The 17,303-nt window shown below is 37.8% G+C and overlaps 1 protein-coding gene across 1 annotated transcript in view; it reads right to left on the bottom strand.

The window, feature by feature from the left end:
* AMFR (autocrine motility factor receptor) overlaps window positions 1-17,303 on the bottom strand; it is a 40,300-nt gene that overhangs the window by 17,102 nt on the left and 5,895 nt on the right. The window contains exons 2-8 of the mRNA XM_082437002.1: window positions 15,490-15,582; window positions 12,250-12,414; window positions 10,726-10,878; window positions 8,296-8,336; window positions 7,998-8,130; window positions 6,255-6,388; window positions 5,299-5,409 (exon numbers count right to left, since the gene is read on the bottom strand). Of these exons, the coding sequence (XP_082293128.1) occupies window positions 5,299-5,409; window positions 6,255-6,388; window positions 7,998-8,130; window positions 8,296-8,336; window positions 10,726-10,878; window positions 12,250-12,414; window positions 15,490-15,582 (830 nt within the window). The remainder of the gene's footprint in view (window positions 1-5,298; window positions 5,410-6,254; window positions 6,389-7,997; window positions 8,131-8,295; window positions 8,337-10,725; window positions 10,879-12,249; window positions 12,415-15,489; window positions 15,583-17,303) is intronic.

Raw genomic sequence — 17,303 nt, 5'->3', positions numbered from 1 at the left:
AGATCCTAACAACTGTTTGCTCATTCAACCCCAGGCAGACAGGTGTTTTAAAAATTAAATCCTAACTCTTAAACAACCACTAGGTCAAGAGAAAATCACTTGGGCAGTTAGAAAATATTTTGAGACAAAAGAAAACAGAAGCAAAAGCACAACATACCAAAACTTAATGAGATACAGCAAAAGCAATGCTCAGAGGCAAATTTATAGCCAAAAACGCCTAAAAAGAAAAAAGATTTCAAAACGACAACCTAACTTTATAACTTATGGAACTAGAAAAAGAGCAAATGAAACCCAAAGCCAGCAGGAGGAAGCAAATAATAAAGATTCAAGCAGCAATAAATGAAATAGAGAATAGAAAAACAATAGAGCAAATCAATGAAACCAAAAGTTGGTTCTTTGAAAACATCAAAGCTAAACTGACAAATTTTAGCTAGACTAAGAAAAGAGAGAAGATATAAATAACTAAAATCAGAAATGAAAGTGTGACTAATACTACCAACCTTACAGAAATTTAAAGGATTATAACAGAATACTAGAAATAATTGTACTCCAACAAATTAGATAATACAGATAAAATGGACAAATTCCTAAGCAACACAAACCCTAAACAATACACACACACAAAAAAAACTACCATAAAACTAATAAACAAATTCAGTAAAGCAGCACAGTAAAAGAGCAACATGAAAAATCAGTTATGTTTCTATACACCAGCAATGAACAATCCAAAATAGAAATTAAGCAAACAATTCCATGTACAATAGTATCCAAAAGAATAAAATGCCTAGGAATAAATGTAACCAAGGAGATGAAAGATTTGACACTAAAAACTATAAAAGATTGCTGAAAGAAATTAAAGAAGACCTGCATAAAAGGAAAGGAATCCCATGTTCATGAACTGGAAAACAATATTGTTAAGACAGCAATCTTCCCCCAAAGTAATCTGCAGATTCAATGTGATCCCTATTCAATTTCAATGGCCTTTTTTGCAGAAATGGAAAAGCGGCTCCTCAAATTCATATAGAATTGCAAAGAGCCCCAAATAACCAAAACAATATAAAAAAAGAAAAAGTTGGAAGATGCACCATTTCCCAATTTCAACTTACTATGAAGCTACAGTAATCAAAACAGCATCGTACTGGAATAAAGATAGATATATAGACCAATGGAACAGAATTGAGAGTCCAGAAATAAACTCAAACGTCTATGGCCAAATGATTTTGCCAAGGATGCCAAGACCATTCAATGGGGAAAAAAATAGATTCTTCAACAGATGGTGCTGGGACAACTGGACAGCCACAAGCAAAATAATGAAGTTGGACCCTTACCCTCACTTCATGTACAAAATTTAACTCAAAATGGATCAATGACCTAAATGTAAGAGCTAACACCATAAACCTATTAGAAAAAAACTATCATGACCCCAGATTTGGCAATGGATTTAGATTTGACACTGAAAGTATGAGCTACCAAAGAAAGAATAGGTAAACTGGATTTCATTAAAAATTTAAAACATGTGTGCATCAGAAGACATTACCAAGAAAAAAGTGAAAGGACATTACAGAATGGGAGAAAATATTTGCAAATCATACATCTGATAAGGGTTTAGTATCCAGAATACATAAAGAACTCTTACAACTCATCAACAGAAAGACAACCCAATTAAAATAGGATAATTTGGCTTGAACAGATATTCTCCAAAGATGATACACAAATGGCCAACAAGCATGTGAAAAAATGATCAGCATTACTGGTCATTAAAGAAATGCAAATCAAAACCACAATGAGAAACCATTTTACACCTCAGGATGGCTATTATCTAGTGTAAAATGTAAAATGGTGTACTCGCTATGGAAAACCATATGATGGTTCCTCAAAAAATTAAACATAGAATTACCATATGATCCAGCAATTCCACCTCTGGGTATATACCCAAAAGAATTGAAAGCAGGGTCTTGAAAAGAAATTTGTACACCCACGTTCGCAGCAGTATTATTCACGATAGCCATAAGGTAGAAACCACCCAAGTGTCCATCAACAGAGGAATGGATAAACAAAACGTGATATATACACACAATGGAATATTTTTCAGCTTTAGAAAGGAATGAAATTCTGACACATGCTACAACATGGCTGGACGTTGAAGACATTATACTAAGTGAAATAGCCAGACATAAAAGGACAAATATTGTATGATGTGCTACTGTGTGAGAGCAGTCAAATTCATAGAGTCAGAAAATAGAATGTAGCTGCCAAGGGCTGGGGAAAAGGGGAGATTGAGGAGTTAGTGTTATATGGGTACAGAGTTTCAGTTTCAGAAGATGAAAAAGTTCTGGAAATGGATGGTGGTGAAGGTTGCACAATAATGTGAATGTACTTAATGCCACTGAACTGCACACTTAAAAATGGTTAAAAGCTAAATTTTATGTTATGTATGTATTTTTTTACCACAATAAAAGCATAACATTTGAGAATTATCATTTTAAAAAACCCACCATAGGGCTTCCCTGGTGGCACAGTGGTTAAGAATCCACCTGCCAGTGCAAGGGACACGGGTTCGAGCCCTGGTCCGGGAAGATCCCACATGCCGCGGCGCAACAAAGCCCATGCGCCACAACTACTGAAGCCTGCGCGTCTAGAGCCCGTGCTCCACAACAAGAGAAGCCACCGCAATGAGAAGCCCACGCACCACAACGAAGAGAAGCCCCCACTCGCCGCAACTAGAGAAAGCCCACGCGCAGCAATGAAGACCCAATGCAGCCAAAAATAAATAATTTTAAAAAAATAAAAATAAAAAACCCACCATAATGAAACACCACTTCCCACCAACTAGGATGGCTATAATAAGAAAAACAGAAAGTAATAAGTATTGGTGAGGATGTGAAGAAATTGGAACCCTCGTACGTTGCTGATGGGATATAAAATGGTGCAGCTGCTGTGGCTAAGTCTGGTGGTTCTTCAAGAAGTTAAACATAGAATTACCCTGTGACTCAGCAATTCCACTCCTAAGTATATACCTAAAAGAAAATCAGGTACTCAAATGGATACCCGTTCACAAATGTTTATAGCAGCATTATTTGCAATAGCTAAAAAGTGGAAATAACCCAAATGTCCATCAATGGAAGAATGGATAAACAAATTGTTTATTATTTAAAAAAATTTAAATTCAGCCACAAAAAGAAATGACGTACTGATACATGCTACAACTTGGATGACTTTGAAAACTTTATGCTCAGTAAAAGAAGCCAGTCACAAAAAAGTCACATATTATATGGTTTCCTTCACATGAACTGTCCAGCACAGGCAAATCCATAGAGACAGAAAGCAGATTAGTGACTGCCAGGTAACATGGGGAGGGAGGAATGGGTAGTGATTTATTTTAATGAGTATGAGGCACTACTCTGGAGTGATGAAAAAGTTTCAAAACTAGAGAAGAGCAGTGGCCTGCACCACACTGTGACTGCACTAAATGCCACTGAATTGTATACTTTAAGATGGTTAATTGTATGTCATGTGAATTTTGCCTCAACCAAAAACATTAAATCCTAAAATTAATCTAATCATGTGATTGAAACCATTTCTTCTGGGGTGAAATACACTCTCTTTTGAGTTAGTCTTCCAAACTGTCTCCAAGCTCCTTAGGAACTACCTGAAAGTTTTTTCAGAAATGTGTGTGAATTCTCTGGTCTTCCAACCTCATCAATCAGCACCACTATCGATCCAGTAGCACACCTGCAAAACTAGGAGAATCCCCAACGCCTCATATTCCTCGTTTTCCCACAGCCAATCTAGCACCACATGCTTCCTCACCCTTCTCACGTCTGTCCACCCTCCTCCAGCTCCACTTCCACCACACCAATCCACACTCCTCTCAGCACACACCCGAACCACTGCAGCCCTTACTAACTAGTCCCGATCTTTTCCAACTGCATCCCTGACCCCGAGCCCCCACTTTAACCCCGTCAGTGGCCCTCAAGCCCCTGCAGGGCCGCTCATGCCTGCTTCTCCTGCCTCAGCAAACACCACTCCTCCTCTGACATCCTGAGCTCCAGCCACAGGGGTTCTCTTTAATTCCTTGGATACGCCACACTCCCTCCTGCTACAGAAATGTTCCCTCTGTCTCAAATGCTCTTCCACCTGATCCCATCTTCTGCTGACTTAACTCCTACTCATCAACAGGAGTCACTTTCTCCAGGTGGGAGTCAGGTTCCTTTGTTACAAGCTCTCAAGGACCGCGTTCCTTTTCTTTAGAGCACTTATCTCAATTCATCATTACATGCTCATAAACGCGCGTGGTTAATTCATGTCGGTCTCCTCCATTAGGCTGAAAGCTTCGTGAAAGCAAAGACCACATCTGTCATTTTAATTTTATTCCCCAGAACCCAACACAGCACCCAGCACATTAAAAAAAAAAAAAAAAAATCAATAAATGTGTTGAGTTACTGACACTCCAGCTCCAAAGCCCTTGTAATATTAAAAAGGAGAAGAAAAACTATTTGGGAATATAAAATAAGGAAAGGAAGATTAAAGATGTAAAGATTATAACTTTCTCAATATGCAAAATTGACCACAGATACAAAAGGCCAAAAGATACCTCAAGGTCCATCAATACCAAAAACATCCAATCTATAAACAGAATGATTTAGGTTAAACAGACACAGTTCCTGTGAGATCTCTAAAAATGAATAATGTAAGGCAGTGAGGACTGCAACACAGAGACAACAGGACTCCCTGGGAACGGAACAGCCTGCACCACACACAGATCTAGTCCAGTCGTGAAGGTTTGCAGAAGATCCCATCTTCTAATTCCTGATAACACAGCCACAGTTCTGGACTGCTTAGTGCTTCTCGTCTGATCCCCATCTCAGCACACTTCCCTGGCTTGTTTTTTTATGTTGCCTTAGGGCATGTGCAAAATGCCAAGATATATATTCTCACCAAGGTAAGAATAGGGAATAAGCTGTTAGAAAGCAAGGATCCCCCCACCCCTTTAAGTCTTACAGGTGTATCTGCTATATCTCAGAACTTAAATGGACAAGGAATATGAAGAGAGCTAACACACCCAGAAACTAAGATGGCAACCTGTGAGTGGGGAACAGTCCTGCCGTGTAGGGAAGAGGCTGAGGACTAAGGAAGACACACCCAGGCTCCCCATCCCACTCAGTACCAGCACCACGGCCAGTCTGAGGGAACGTCCCCACTCCTTGGCTAAGGCTGGTCTTAAGCCCCGGCACAAAAAGCACCCACATGCCCCTGGACAGAACACCAGTCCCATGCGGCCCTTTGCAAAGCTCCTACTTGTGGAAAAGATGTCCACAGGGCAGTTTCCTCGCGGCCTGCATGGAGTCCCAGCAGATGGCACAGTCATCGTTGTTGACAGCCAGCTCCTCTGGGGTTGCAACCGCAAACCTGTAAAAAACAAAGTGCACCTGGCAGGTATCTCCGTCAATTCCACACACAAATACTGAGCACCGCTTACTTCAGAGACTTCACCTTTAACAGCACAGTTACAGAGGAATCGTGTTCAGTAAAAAATCTCCACCCACGAGAAACATTACACCTGCATTCTCTTCATAGCCCACCAAAGAGCAAGAAATCTATACACAGAAACTGACTCTGTCTTAACAATGGCTCCTGTTAGTGATGACTTAAGCGAACATTTCTGGGTAAATCAGAGGAGTTAAGACCCCTCAGAGAGCCAAACTGTTCCCTTGGACACAAAAAGGATACCCATTGATCTCACACTTTCAGGCTTGGTTTAGCCTCAGGATGGCAAGTGAGTACCTCCTCCACTGAGGTTAAGAGTATAAGAGAGAGTATGTGTGTGTGAGCACGCATGCGTAAGGAAGAAAAAGGGCAGAAGTCCAAGGAAACATCCATTTAATAATAATGATGATAAAAATAATGACCTAATAAAAGAACCTAATCTTTACTGAGCACGTACTATGTACCCAGTACTGTTCTAAGTAATATTACATTCATTATCCCATTGAATCCTCCCAACAGTTCCAGGAAGAAGGTTCTGCTATCATCCCTAGACTTAAGCAACTGAGGCACACAGAGGTAAGTAAATTGCCCAAAATCACACGGCAACTAAGGGGGGATTCAAACCCAGGCAGTCTGACTCCAGAGACTATACTCTTCACCATTCCGCTAACAGTTTACAAAAGCAGGTTCTCGTGTAATCTGGGATCTGTTATTATTAAAGATCTCAAATGAGTCAACATGAGCAACGTCAACTTGTGCTTACTTACCTGGCTTCCATGTTTCCAACCACTCGCAAATAGTTCTTGTGCCGGCGGATTCGACGTTGTACCTCATGAAACAGGTAACGCAGCTGCATAAAGATGACCAAGCTGGCCATGGATAACCAGATGTTGCCAAATAACTTAACAAGAGGGAAAGAGAATAAAATATACAATAAAAGTGAATGTGAACTTGCTACTGCTGAGAGTGAGGTATGCAACAGAAGCTCTGAATTGTGGGCGAAGGTGAATTGGAGCAGTCATTCAGAAAGCAAATGCACATATCTCTCTCACTACCCTGAACAATGTACATGCTCTTTGGCCTAGTCATTCCATCACCAGCAATCTTTCCTGAGGAACTAATCAGAAATTTTAAAGCTTTATGCAAAATGATGCCCCTCTATGCAATTATAAAACAGAAAATCAGGAAATGGACACAATGCCCAGTAGGGGAATAATTATACTGTAAACTCATATAATGTAACATTATATACTCATTATATTTATTATAAAATATAATTACATCCTATTATTATATTTTATATATAACATTTTGAAGATTAATTACATGGAAAAATAATATTTAAGTGAAAAAAGGATAAAAGTACTTTAAAAAAACTAATATGTGACCAAAAAAAGGTACGCAAAGATGTGAAGTAGCAAACAACTGAATACAATCTAAATATTCTATTATGGGAGCAGGTTGTTCAATGGCTGGGGGTGGGGGAATAGGAGGAAGGTGGTCAAAAGGTACAAACTTCCAGTTATAAGATAAATACGTAGTGGGGACAGAACGTACAACATGATGACTATAGTTTTAACAGTGCTGTATGGTATATTTCAATTAAATCATCGCACCTCTATGTCGTGGAAGTTTTATCTTAAAGGTATTAAAATGATTTAGAAGAATTGTTGCTAGCATAGGAAGATGTACATAATATACTAGCTACAAAAAGCCTAAACTATATGCCCAATACACAATCTCCATTGATGAATGTATGGATCTGAATATATAAACAAGCAGTAAACACAGCAAAATGTCAACAGTTATCTCTGGATATTTGTTTGGGGGGGGCTTTTTTTTTTAAAGCATGTTTTGAAAGTTACTTTTAAAAAGTAGACTTACAGAAATGCGCTGTGTTTAACCCAAAAATTTTTAAATGCTACTCTGATAGACTTACAATTTAAATAAATTGCCCACCAAATATGTTGATTCTCGGCATTCACAGATCACTGAAGTGCTAAACCAATGAAGCAGGTTTTCAGCATGGTGATTTCTTGCACACCAAAGTAAAATGTAAACAATGAAGTAGGAGGAATTAAGAATAAAGACTTTGTTTTTAATTATAAAGATAGAAAATTTATGAATCCATGAAGTAGCTAACACTGTGGGAATTCCCTTTACCACCTACAAAGTAACTGTTAAATATTAGAAGCCACAGAAACTATGAGGAGAGGAATTCCCTTAATTTCATGCTAAAACAATTATCTACTGACTTGGTCAGCAGAGTCACCTACGTCTCCTAGACAGCAAACACCTCCTGAGCTGGGCACCAAACTCATTCCACACTGCTTTATACCCGTTGGCCAAAAAAAAAAAAAAAAAAAAAAAGGGAGGGGAACAGCTGCATCGTTTTTACAGTCTTTAAGTGGGTCAGCCACAAATGTTTCACCTGTTAAACCCTGTACTAAACAGGGTTCCTGATTCTAAAAAACTTAGCTGTCTGTTAGAGCTCCTTCTGGGAAACTTACCAACATGTGAATGTGATGCATGAGGTCCAGGGACAACAGAGTGAGCTCCATGACAAAATCTGTGTAATAGACATACGTTCCCTTTCCTTCCCACGTTCCTTCGTGGTTGAGGTCCCAGAGGTGAATTACATATCTGCAGTGAATAGAGAAGAATCATGTTAATGATTTACTGTTACAATTGAATTTGTTTTAAACATGATATACTACAGTCACATTTTTATAAATTTTTTACATGTTGTATCTTAAAATCAACTGTATGAGTAGACCTCCATCACCACCCTCCCAAATTTCTACTCACCGTAAAATCACATGAGCAGTCCTCACTGTCACAAGAAGAGACTATTTAAAAAAAGAGAGATTTTTTTCTTTTTAGTAAAATTTAGGATTGCTCAGACCAAACTTACTTTTACAAAGTGATAAAAGTTCTCAGTTCAATTAAAAATCAGGTTGGAGGTGGGGGACTTGGAGGAGGGTAGTCACAAGGTACCAGTTATAAGATAAATAAGTCCTGGGGATGTAATGTACAACATGATGACTAGAGTTAACCGTGCTGTATGGTATATTCCAAATGTGAAGAGAGTAAATCCTAAGAGTTTCCATCACAGGGTAAAAAACATGTTTGGGGGTATGAATATGCGATGATACTTATCGTGGTAATCATTTCACAACAAATGTAAGTCAAGTCATTATGCTGTACACCTTAAACTTATACAGTGCTGTATGTCAATTATATCTCATTAAAACTGAAAGAAAAAAAAAGCAAGTTACCAACCATTTTATTTCATGTGCTTCAAATTTCCATGGAATATTTTCACGACCTAGAAACAACTTTTATTGAGCCTTTTCCTGGTAATAGGTGGCAACCAATTACACCTGTCCATCTCCTGGGCATGCCTTCTACAATCTTGAGGTCATTGAGTTTGACAATCACTTATATTTTATACTGCATTAAGTCACCATTATTGATTATCCTAAGAGGGTGTCTGAATACTTGGTGACCCTATACCCAAGGTACAGCTTAGGTACTACTATCCTAGATATGAATCCCTGCTCTCTATATAATGCTTTCTGCTCCCCCTTCACCCACACAGAAGAAAACAGATGAAGGAAATCAATAACAAAATAAGACCCTCATAGTATTCTGTATTAAAGAAACTGATACTAAGAAAAATTTCTTCTTAATCTAGCAGAATAAAACTGTTAACATTCTTTACGTTTGAGATCAGGAAACTCCCGTTTACAAACGGAAAATATTTTACATAGAAGAGAAACACTATATACATAAAAATATGATTTAGTTAAAAATATCAAATCTGTAACATAAATTATCTTAAAAAAATTAATGAGCTAAAATAAAAATATGCCCTATGACCCAACAGACCTATTTTAAATGTCTTTAATTTTAGGTATACCTTTTTTCAAACTTTGGCCTAATACTAATTAAAAGTTAGAGAAACAAAAAAGGAAAACCCAGTATCATTCAAATGGTGATTTACAGTAAAATATATCTAAAGCAAACTAATTAATGTCAGAGTAAATAAAATTTTAAACATTTTTTTTACATTTGTATACCTTTCACATACAGAAAGTATTCAACTAGGATTGCAAATGTTTTTATTAAGTACTTAAATGTTCTTTCCTTATTTTTGTTACACTACTATATTATACTCTGAAATGAATGCTATTAAGCAAAATAAATTTTAACCCTATTCTAACAATTCCCAATTAGTAGTTCAAACTTAGTGTTTTGATATTAGCTATCTACTGATATTGATATTAGATATCTATTATTTCATTTTTTCCATTAATAATAGCAATTATGAACAAGATAAAAGTATTTTGCCTTTGGCCTGAGGAAAAAAGCAAATATAGCCACTGAATATAAAGAACATACAAAAAATTTGATTTCTATTGAACAGAAATTAGTATTTTCAGAAAGGGTTTAAAAGTAAATTTTAAAATATACATGAATATCTCAGATTATTCTTTCAAAACAATGAACTGTTTGCATATATATTGTATTATTCTATAAAATCTTAATTTATGGTCTATCTAAAATAACCAATTACAGGATATTTCCCTACTAATTGTTACCAATCATTGTTTACAATATTTTAAGGAGAAAACCCTTCCCACTTGGAAGTCACAGAACTTGGATTGTGCTACTTTTGCCACTTTGGAACTTTAAGCAATTCACTTCACCCTCCATGTCCATTTCCCCATTAATATACAGGAGTAATAAAATTAGTCAATATATGTAAGGTATTTAGAACAATCCCCAGCATATAGTAAGCACTATATAAATGTCGGCAAAAATAATTACAGTTGACCCTTGGGCCATATGGGAGTTCATCCCCATATAATTTATAGTCGGGCCTCCGTATCCAGTTCCTTTGCATCTGTGGATTCAACCAACCAGGGACCATGTAGTACTGTAGAATTTACTACTGAAAAATATCCATGTATAAGTGGACCCACACAGTTCAAACTCACGTTGTTCAAGGGTCAACTGTACTTTTTATTATGTTGTAGCAAGGATTACGTGAAATAACATATGTAAAAGCAATCAGTACCAATACCCAACCTCAAACAAAGGAACTCAAAAAATGCTTGTTAAAATGAAGACCAGATATCCATCATGGGTGAAAATAATCTGTCAGTAATCCTCTAGCTTCCTTGAAAACACATAGGAACATAATCAGAGCAAAAGCCCGTCTCTGCATCTTACCTCTGCAGCCATGAAAGCCAATGTGTGCATCCCATGGGTGTAGCCTGTGACACAACAGACAACTGCTAATCCACAGCAGGAAAGCAGCATAGCAATCAGTAGAGACAGAACTCGACCATGGCTACTCATCGGTGTGGTGGGAGAAAAGGAAAGCTAAAAATGCAAAACAGGAGAAGGAAGCTCATTCTTCAGCATGGCAGTGTTAATTAAACCTGACTAAGCATGGCAGTGTTAATTAAACTCAAGATTAACCTTGGTGTCTTTGCTTGGAGGTCTGTGCGTAGCCGCACGGCCAAATGGAAGCACAGAAAAGTATCCCATTACCAGACGGTCAAAATTCTCCAACCAACCTAAATATGAGTATGAGCTGATATTTTGAGATCTTTATCATTTAATTTACGGAATATAACAATATACATTATATTTGCATCTCAAATTCTCAAGGATCCTCCTACCAGTGGGATTATAAGCCTCTAGAAACAATTTGCCAAAGGAATGTAATTCTCTCTTCTAGCTTCAACAGGACTCAACTTCAATAGGGCAGCACCACATTCTGTTGTGTTCTTTCACAATCTTGTTCTAGCCCTAATCCCTCAAATTCACTTGAGAGGACATTCCTAGCCCGTTCACGGCTAGGACAACTGAAGTGTAATCCAGGTGCAGACTGACTACTATCATAATGCTATGGTAACAGTATACAGCTTGGAAAGGAAGGCCTGAAGCTGTGACTCCTGAGCAGGAAGGTGTAGATACCAAACCAGTCGGGGAGGTTAGAAGCGCCTGTCCATGTCCTGGGATGGGGGTTGAATTATGAAACAGCTAAAGGCTTTGGAACTGAGATTAACTCACACAGACATGCAAGGACCACCATGGTCCGTGAGGACTGGGTAAAGAAAGGGGCAAGCAGGGCTGTGGAGTGGGTTTAACGGAGGGGCAGGATTGTAGGCGTCCATTTACTGGGGATCCACGAGATTAGTTCGGGACTACTAACAAATGAAGATTCACCCACACAACTCTGAAGCCAAGAGGCAGATCTTGTACCCAGACAGAAAAGGTTCACTTCTCCAGGGACCAGGGAAGCCAAGACAGCTAATTCAGTCCTGGCCCAGGGTGGAAACAACGTAAGCTAGTCAGAAAGAAGGGCTCCAAGAACCAGAGTAAGAAGGGGGAAAATGGAAGGAGATTAGAACAGAAAACATCTGGAAGAGACCAGCTTTTTTTCAGTTTATATATTAAGGTTTCCTTGCGCTGTGATCAAAAACAGTTTGTGTAGGTGATTTGACCTCACGTGGGCTGTAATGCAACATTACTGGGGAGGGGAAGGAAACCTCCCTAGGGGACACTGCTCCTGCATTCCTTGGCTGCTGCAGAAAGTTCCTCAAGAAACAGGTAGGAGGTACCTGATCCAGGAGCCTTCCCTGGGAGAGCTATCCTGCACATGCGTGTCATGGCTCATTCATATTACACAATTCAGACCTGGCAAATGTGTGCCTAAGCAGGAAAAGAGCTTGGCTAAAAACTCACATATTCAAACCGGTCCTTGCAGAGCTGAACCATCAGATGCAGAAATACCAGTCCAGCAAACCAGAGGCACCACATGACCACTTCTTCCACTGTCTGGACATTCAGCACACCAAAAATGAAAATGAACTTGTAGAAAATGAAATTCCAAAACTTGTCTTTGAGGTGCTAAAAAGAAAAATATTTATAAAGGTGATTACCATTATACCTAACCCATTCAAGGAGAAAGTAACATAACAAAAGCTGGCTTCTAAGGAGAAAATAGTCTATTCTCAGCTTTCTAACACTTGTCCACAAGAAAATATCAATAGAAGGCAAAGAAAAAAAGAGCCCTCTGAAGAATAAAGGGAAGACACCTAGAAAGTAATCTGTAGATTTTGGATTGAATTCCTTAGTTATGAAATTTTAGCCATTAAAAGGGGAGTGATATTAGTTTAGTACCTTATGTATTAATAATACATATACTTCTAACACAAAATCAAAAAGAATGGTGAGAGCTACAAGTATCATTTTTAATACTTCTACTCTCTAGATTTTTAAAACAAACAAAAGAAAAAGACTGGACATTCTTCTTCCTTTTTTTTTTAAACATCCTTCAGATTCAAAAATAACATATGCTCATTTGCCAGCCATAATCAATAATTTATGAAAAAGTACAAAGAAAAGTAAAACAAAAATGATGCCTTAACATTTTTATGCATTTTTCTTCCTAAATGTAAAACATTGATTTTTGTATACTTTTATTTCACTTATATTGTGAGAACCTTACCAATGCCAATGAATACTGTCTGAATAGACCACTTTAGTGGTTACACATGGACACCGAAACGTTTTTTTCACCATTCAGAAAATGTTGCAACGAATATCTTTGTACAAGTTTCTATTTTTCAGCATTATAGAATCAAAGCTTACGGATATTGTTATGGTTTCTAATAAGTAACATCCCTCTGATTTCCAAAGAAGTTTATATAAATGTACAGTCCCACAGAAGTATACCTGCTTCACTGTACCCTTTCTTACACTGAGGATGTCCAGTTTTAAAAATCTTTACTATCCTGAAAAAAAGGGCAATGAGGGGCGTCTAGCCAACAGATATTAAAAGATACCTCAAGCCACCTGTGGGAGTGGTGGCAACTGAGTGCAGAGGATAAGGATGAAAATATGGCTCCTAAGTATACTTTTATGTATAGTTTTGAACCATGTAAATGTTTCACAAATTCAAAAACTTAGAAAGAAAAGCAAAACTAAATAAAAACAGAAATAATTGAACCTATGTGTGGAACAAATTGATAATGTGACTATCTAAAGATAAGAGTTATTTTGAGAACTTTAAAACACTGTACTCTGACTGTACACTCTTTGTTCATAGAATAAAACAAACTAGGAATCCTTGGTGAATGTCTGTTTCCAGATCTGGGGCAGGAAAGCATGAAGTGAACCTAGAACATTTTGTGTCCTGGTTCTGAACCTTCACTCCACCATCTATTTGCTGTGTGGCTTTGGGCAAGTTACTTACAATCCCCAGGCTTTGGTTTCCCCATCTATAAGACGGGTCTTATAACAACAGCATGTATCTCATAAAATCGTTGGGGTAACTCAGTAAGTTAATATATGTACGGTGCTTAGACAAGTGCCATAGTAGGCATTAAGTGCACTTAAAAAATTCCTTGTTCTACACCGCCACTTAACGGTTGAATATTTGTCCAATTTTAGGTAGTCAATGTCTTTGCCTCTAGCATTACTCTATTTCTTGAAGTTTAAGCACCCAGAGAGTAAACCCATGTCAATTCTGTAGCATTCTAACTCAAAACGGCGCTTAATAAATGCTACTGGATGACACTGGTCAAAAACTGTCATCACTGAACAACATGAAAGACGTGATCTATACTGAAAAAACTGAAAGTAGAGTTGAGTGACAAATGTGTCCATTACGATTACCTCCAGGTATTTGAAAAATCTCTGTAATACTCCAAGGTTATGTTTTCTGTAAATTTTGAACTGATATTTAACATTTTAGGGAAAAGAAAGCAGTATGTAAGGCCCACTGGTGCCAGATCAATCCACCAGCAATTAGGTTGCTTTCCTGGCCTGACCAATTTCTGGCCCACAAGTCAAAAGTTTTTCTTGAAAACAAAAGAAGCATCAAAGAAAAGCTTCTGTATCCTACCAAAAAACCCTCTATGTTCTACTGATCCCATCTGGGAGACCTCTGGAGTCGATAATTTTGGAGAAAGTACTGAATACTCACTAATGAAAAATTTCTGGGAAAACAAACAGTCCTGCTCTTAACAGCATCCAAGGGCTCAATCACACAGTAAATGCATTTCAACTCTAAACTAGGACCTCAGCTGATTTAATAACAAGAGATTTGGGTTGAAAAGGACACGTAAGGGGTGAGGCCACTGTTGTACTTTTAATGTAGTAGGTTCCTGTGTTGTACCACTGGGAGAAGATAAAGTACAATATAGTTCTGTTCGTATGTTATTGTTTTAAAGGCCAGTTCTAAATTCTTACTTTAAAACACACTATTCTACACTCCATCCACTAAAATCCTTGGGGAACTGCCAATCTGTACAGTATGCTTGTGGCACTAATTCTTTAATGAAAGCACCTCCTGCTCATACATGCATTCTGAGAGTAATGTTCAAATGTCAGACTATCTCACCTGAACGCTGCTTGTAGAATGATGAATCTTAATACACTTTTCCAAAGGGAAAAACAAAAATCTCTCAGTAAATTCCTTTGGAAAAGAACCCATATTCTAAAGAATGATATATACGATTACTCAAACTAAAACAAGTCTGAGCTTCTTTTAAAATTACCTCATAAAAGTCATGGGGAAATAGCTACAAAGAACAATATTGGGACAACTTGGATACATTAAATACGGATTGTGGATTACATGAAGTATTTCATCAATGCTGAATTCCCTGATTTTGATCACTGTGCTATGGTTACATAAGAAAATGTCCTTGCTCTTAGGAAACAGACTAAAGTACTTGAGGTTAAAGGGGTATGATGTCCCCAGTTTACTCTCAAAAGGATCACAAAAAATATGTATATATAAATAAAAGGCAACTGTTAGAGCAAATGGGGAAAAATGTTAATAACTCTGAATCTGGATGAAGCCTATATAGCAGTTCTTCATATTATTTGTACAACTTTTCTGTAAGTTTGAAATTATACCAAAAAATTTTTTCTTTAATCTGGTCACAAGAATGCATCCTTGCTATCTGGACTTACCTGTCTTTCGCTCACTCGAAGAGGGCCAAACACGATACACTGGATTAGCTTAGCCACCAACATCAAAACACAGCAAGCAGTATTTACTAGAACCTGTACACAAACCAAAGAAAGGAAGTTTATTTCCTTCTGTTGAAAAATAAAAGCAGCTCTAAAAATTTTATATTAGGAATTCAGCCAACATTTCTAATGACTGAGCCTTTCCAGTTTTCTACCAGTACAAGATAAGTAATATTTGAAGGGGCACATTTTTATGGGTGGCAGGGTACAGATGAGGAGTGGGGAGGAGAGGCACCAGCTCAGCAGTTAATTCACAGAGCCCTGTCCCAACATGTACCCTCCAGAAGGCCACCTTCCCCTTCAGTCTTAACTGAATTTTGTGTAAACTTTGTACTGGATGCACCTTAAAAAACCATAAGTATCTCCTAGGTACATCACTTCCTACATTAAGATTTTGACAGCCTAGAAGAAAACTTTTCCAGAAAATGCAGTTCTCATGAACAGTGAAGTCCAGCACCCAAACACCCTGCCCTGCCCTGTCAGAAAAACAGGACATGTGGAGAAGAGTGTGGATGGTCACAAAAAAGTCACAAGATCATGAAGAACTGAGAATCAAAAACATACACATTTTCAAATGTATTGCAATGGGACAAAAGATATCTGTGGTTGGTGTTGGCCTTAAAGTAAAGGTTCTGGGGCATTCGAGGGGAGTGGAATCAAGAAAGCAGGAAGAGCTGAGAACCGAAAGGCAACCATGAGACACCAATGACAATCCAAAGCCTTCTTCACCAGCAAGTGGAAAACTTTCTTAGTAATTAAGAGAGGGATCTCCTTACACCTAAACAACAAATGTAATGCTTACAAAATGAAAACGTGGGCTGCCCCTGACACAGAGGTTAGTGTGCCACATCACATTACTGATGCCCAAATGATTTCTAAAACCACAGAACCTGAAAAAGCCAAAAAGACCTTGATGAAGATGGTAAAGAGGACTTTTATTAAGAGCAAATGAAAACAAACACCAACAATGTAAAGGCTGCTTCAATCATTGATTCACTAAGTTTACAGGAAGGTGGCCATATTCCTCTTTCCAGGTCATTCTTCCCTCTACTTTTAAAAGAAGCAAATGATATTTTAAGAATAAGTAAATAAAAGGAAGGTGACGGAAGACAGTAAGATAAGAAAGCAAACTCCCTAAGATCTCTTCAGGTTCCCCTTAGTGCTTCACACCATCCAGCCCTTTGGTAGCCCTGACGCATTACATACAATGAATGGTAGCCCTGATTCATTACAAAAGATTAAATTATGTTTAGTTACATTCTGCCTGTCTAATGGGGCAAGGAAGTATGTGATGTACTTTCAAAGAACTGAAACAAAAATAGTGCTGAAAAATGAAACTCTTCTGGTAATTAAATCCTTCAAATAGCCAGGAAAAAACCCAAATTAGTTATCCAAAACATCCCACCTCCCTAACATGACTCCCTGTGGAGCAGCCCTATTCAAAACATCCCAACAAATAGTGTAGAATACTAAATTTTAAGGAGATGAAATAGAGGTTTAAAAGGCTCATCTTCATTGTGCTCTAAACCAGTTCATGGGAACCCCAATCATGTTAATTAAGAAAAAATGTCATAAGACAAAACTACAACCCCAATCCTTCATGCCATATCCTCCAGCTGAAGAGGATTTTTAAAATCAGCCAAACATCCCCAGCCTAATTACAAAACAATTTTTTAAAATTCTTCCTGTTTTTGCAGGTAGGCTTACAAAGTAAAGAAATAAATTCAACACATTTAGCACCTACTTGCTCAAGG

The sequence above is a fragment of the Balaenoptera physalus genome (genome assembly GCF_965194825.1).
Source record: "Balaenoptera physalus genome assembly, chromosome: 19".
Lineage (NCBI taxonomy): Eukaryota > Metazoa > Chordata > Mammalia > Artiodactyla > Balaenopteridae > Balaenoptera > Balaenoptera physalus.
Note: the sequence above shows the minus strand (reverse complement) of the source record. Positions and strands in the feature narration are given on the sequence as shown.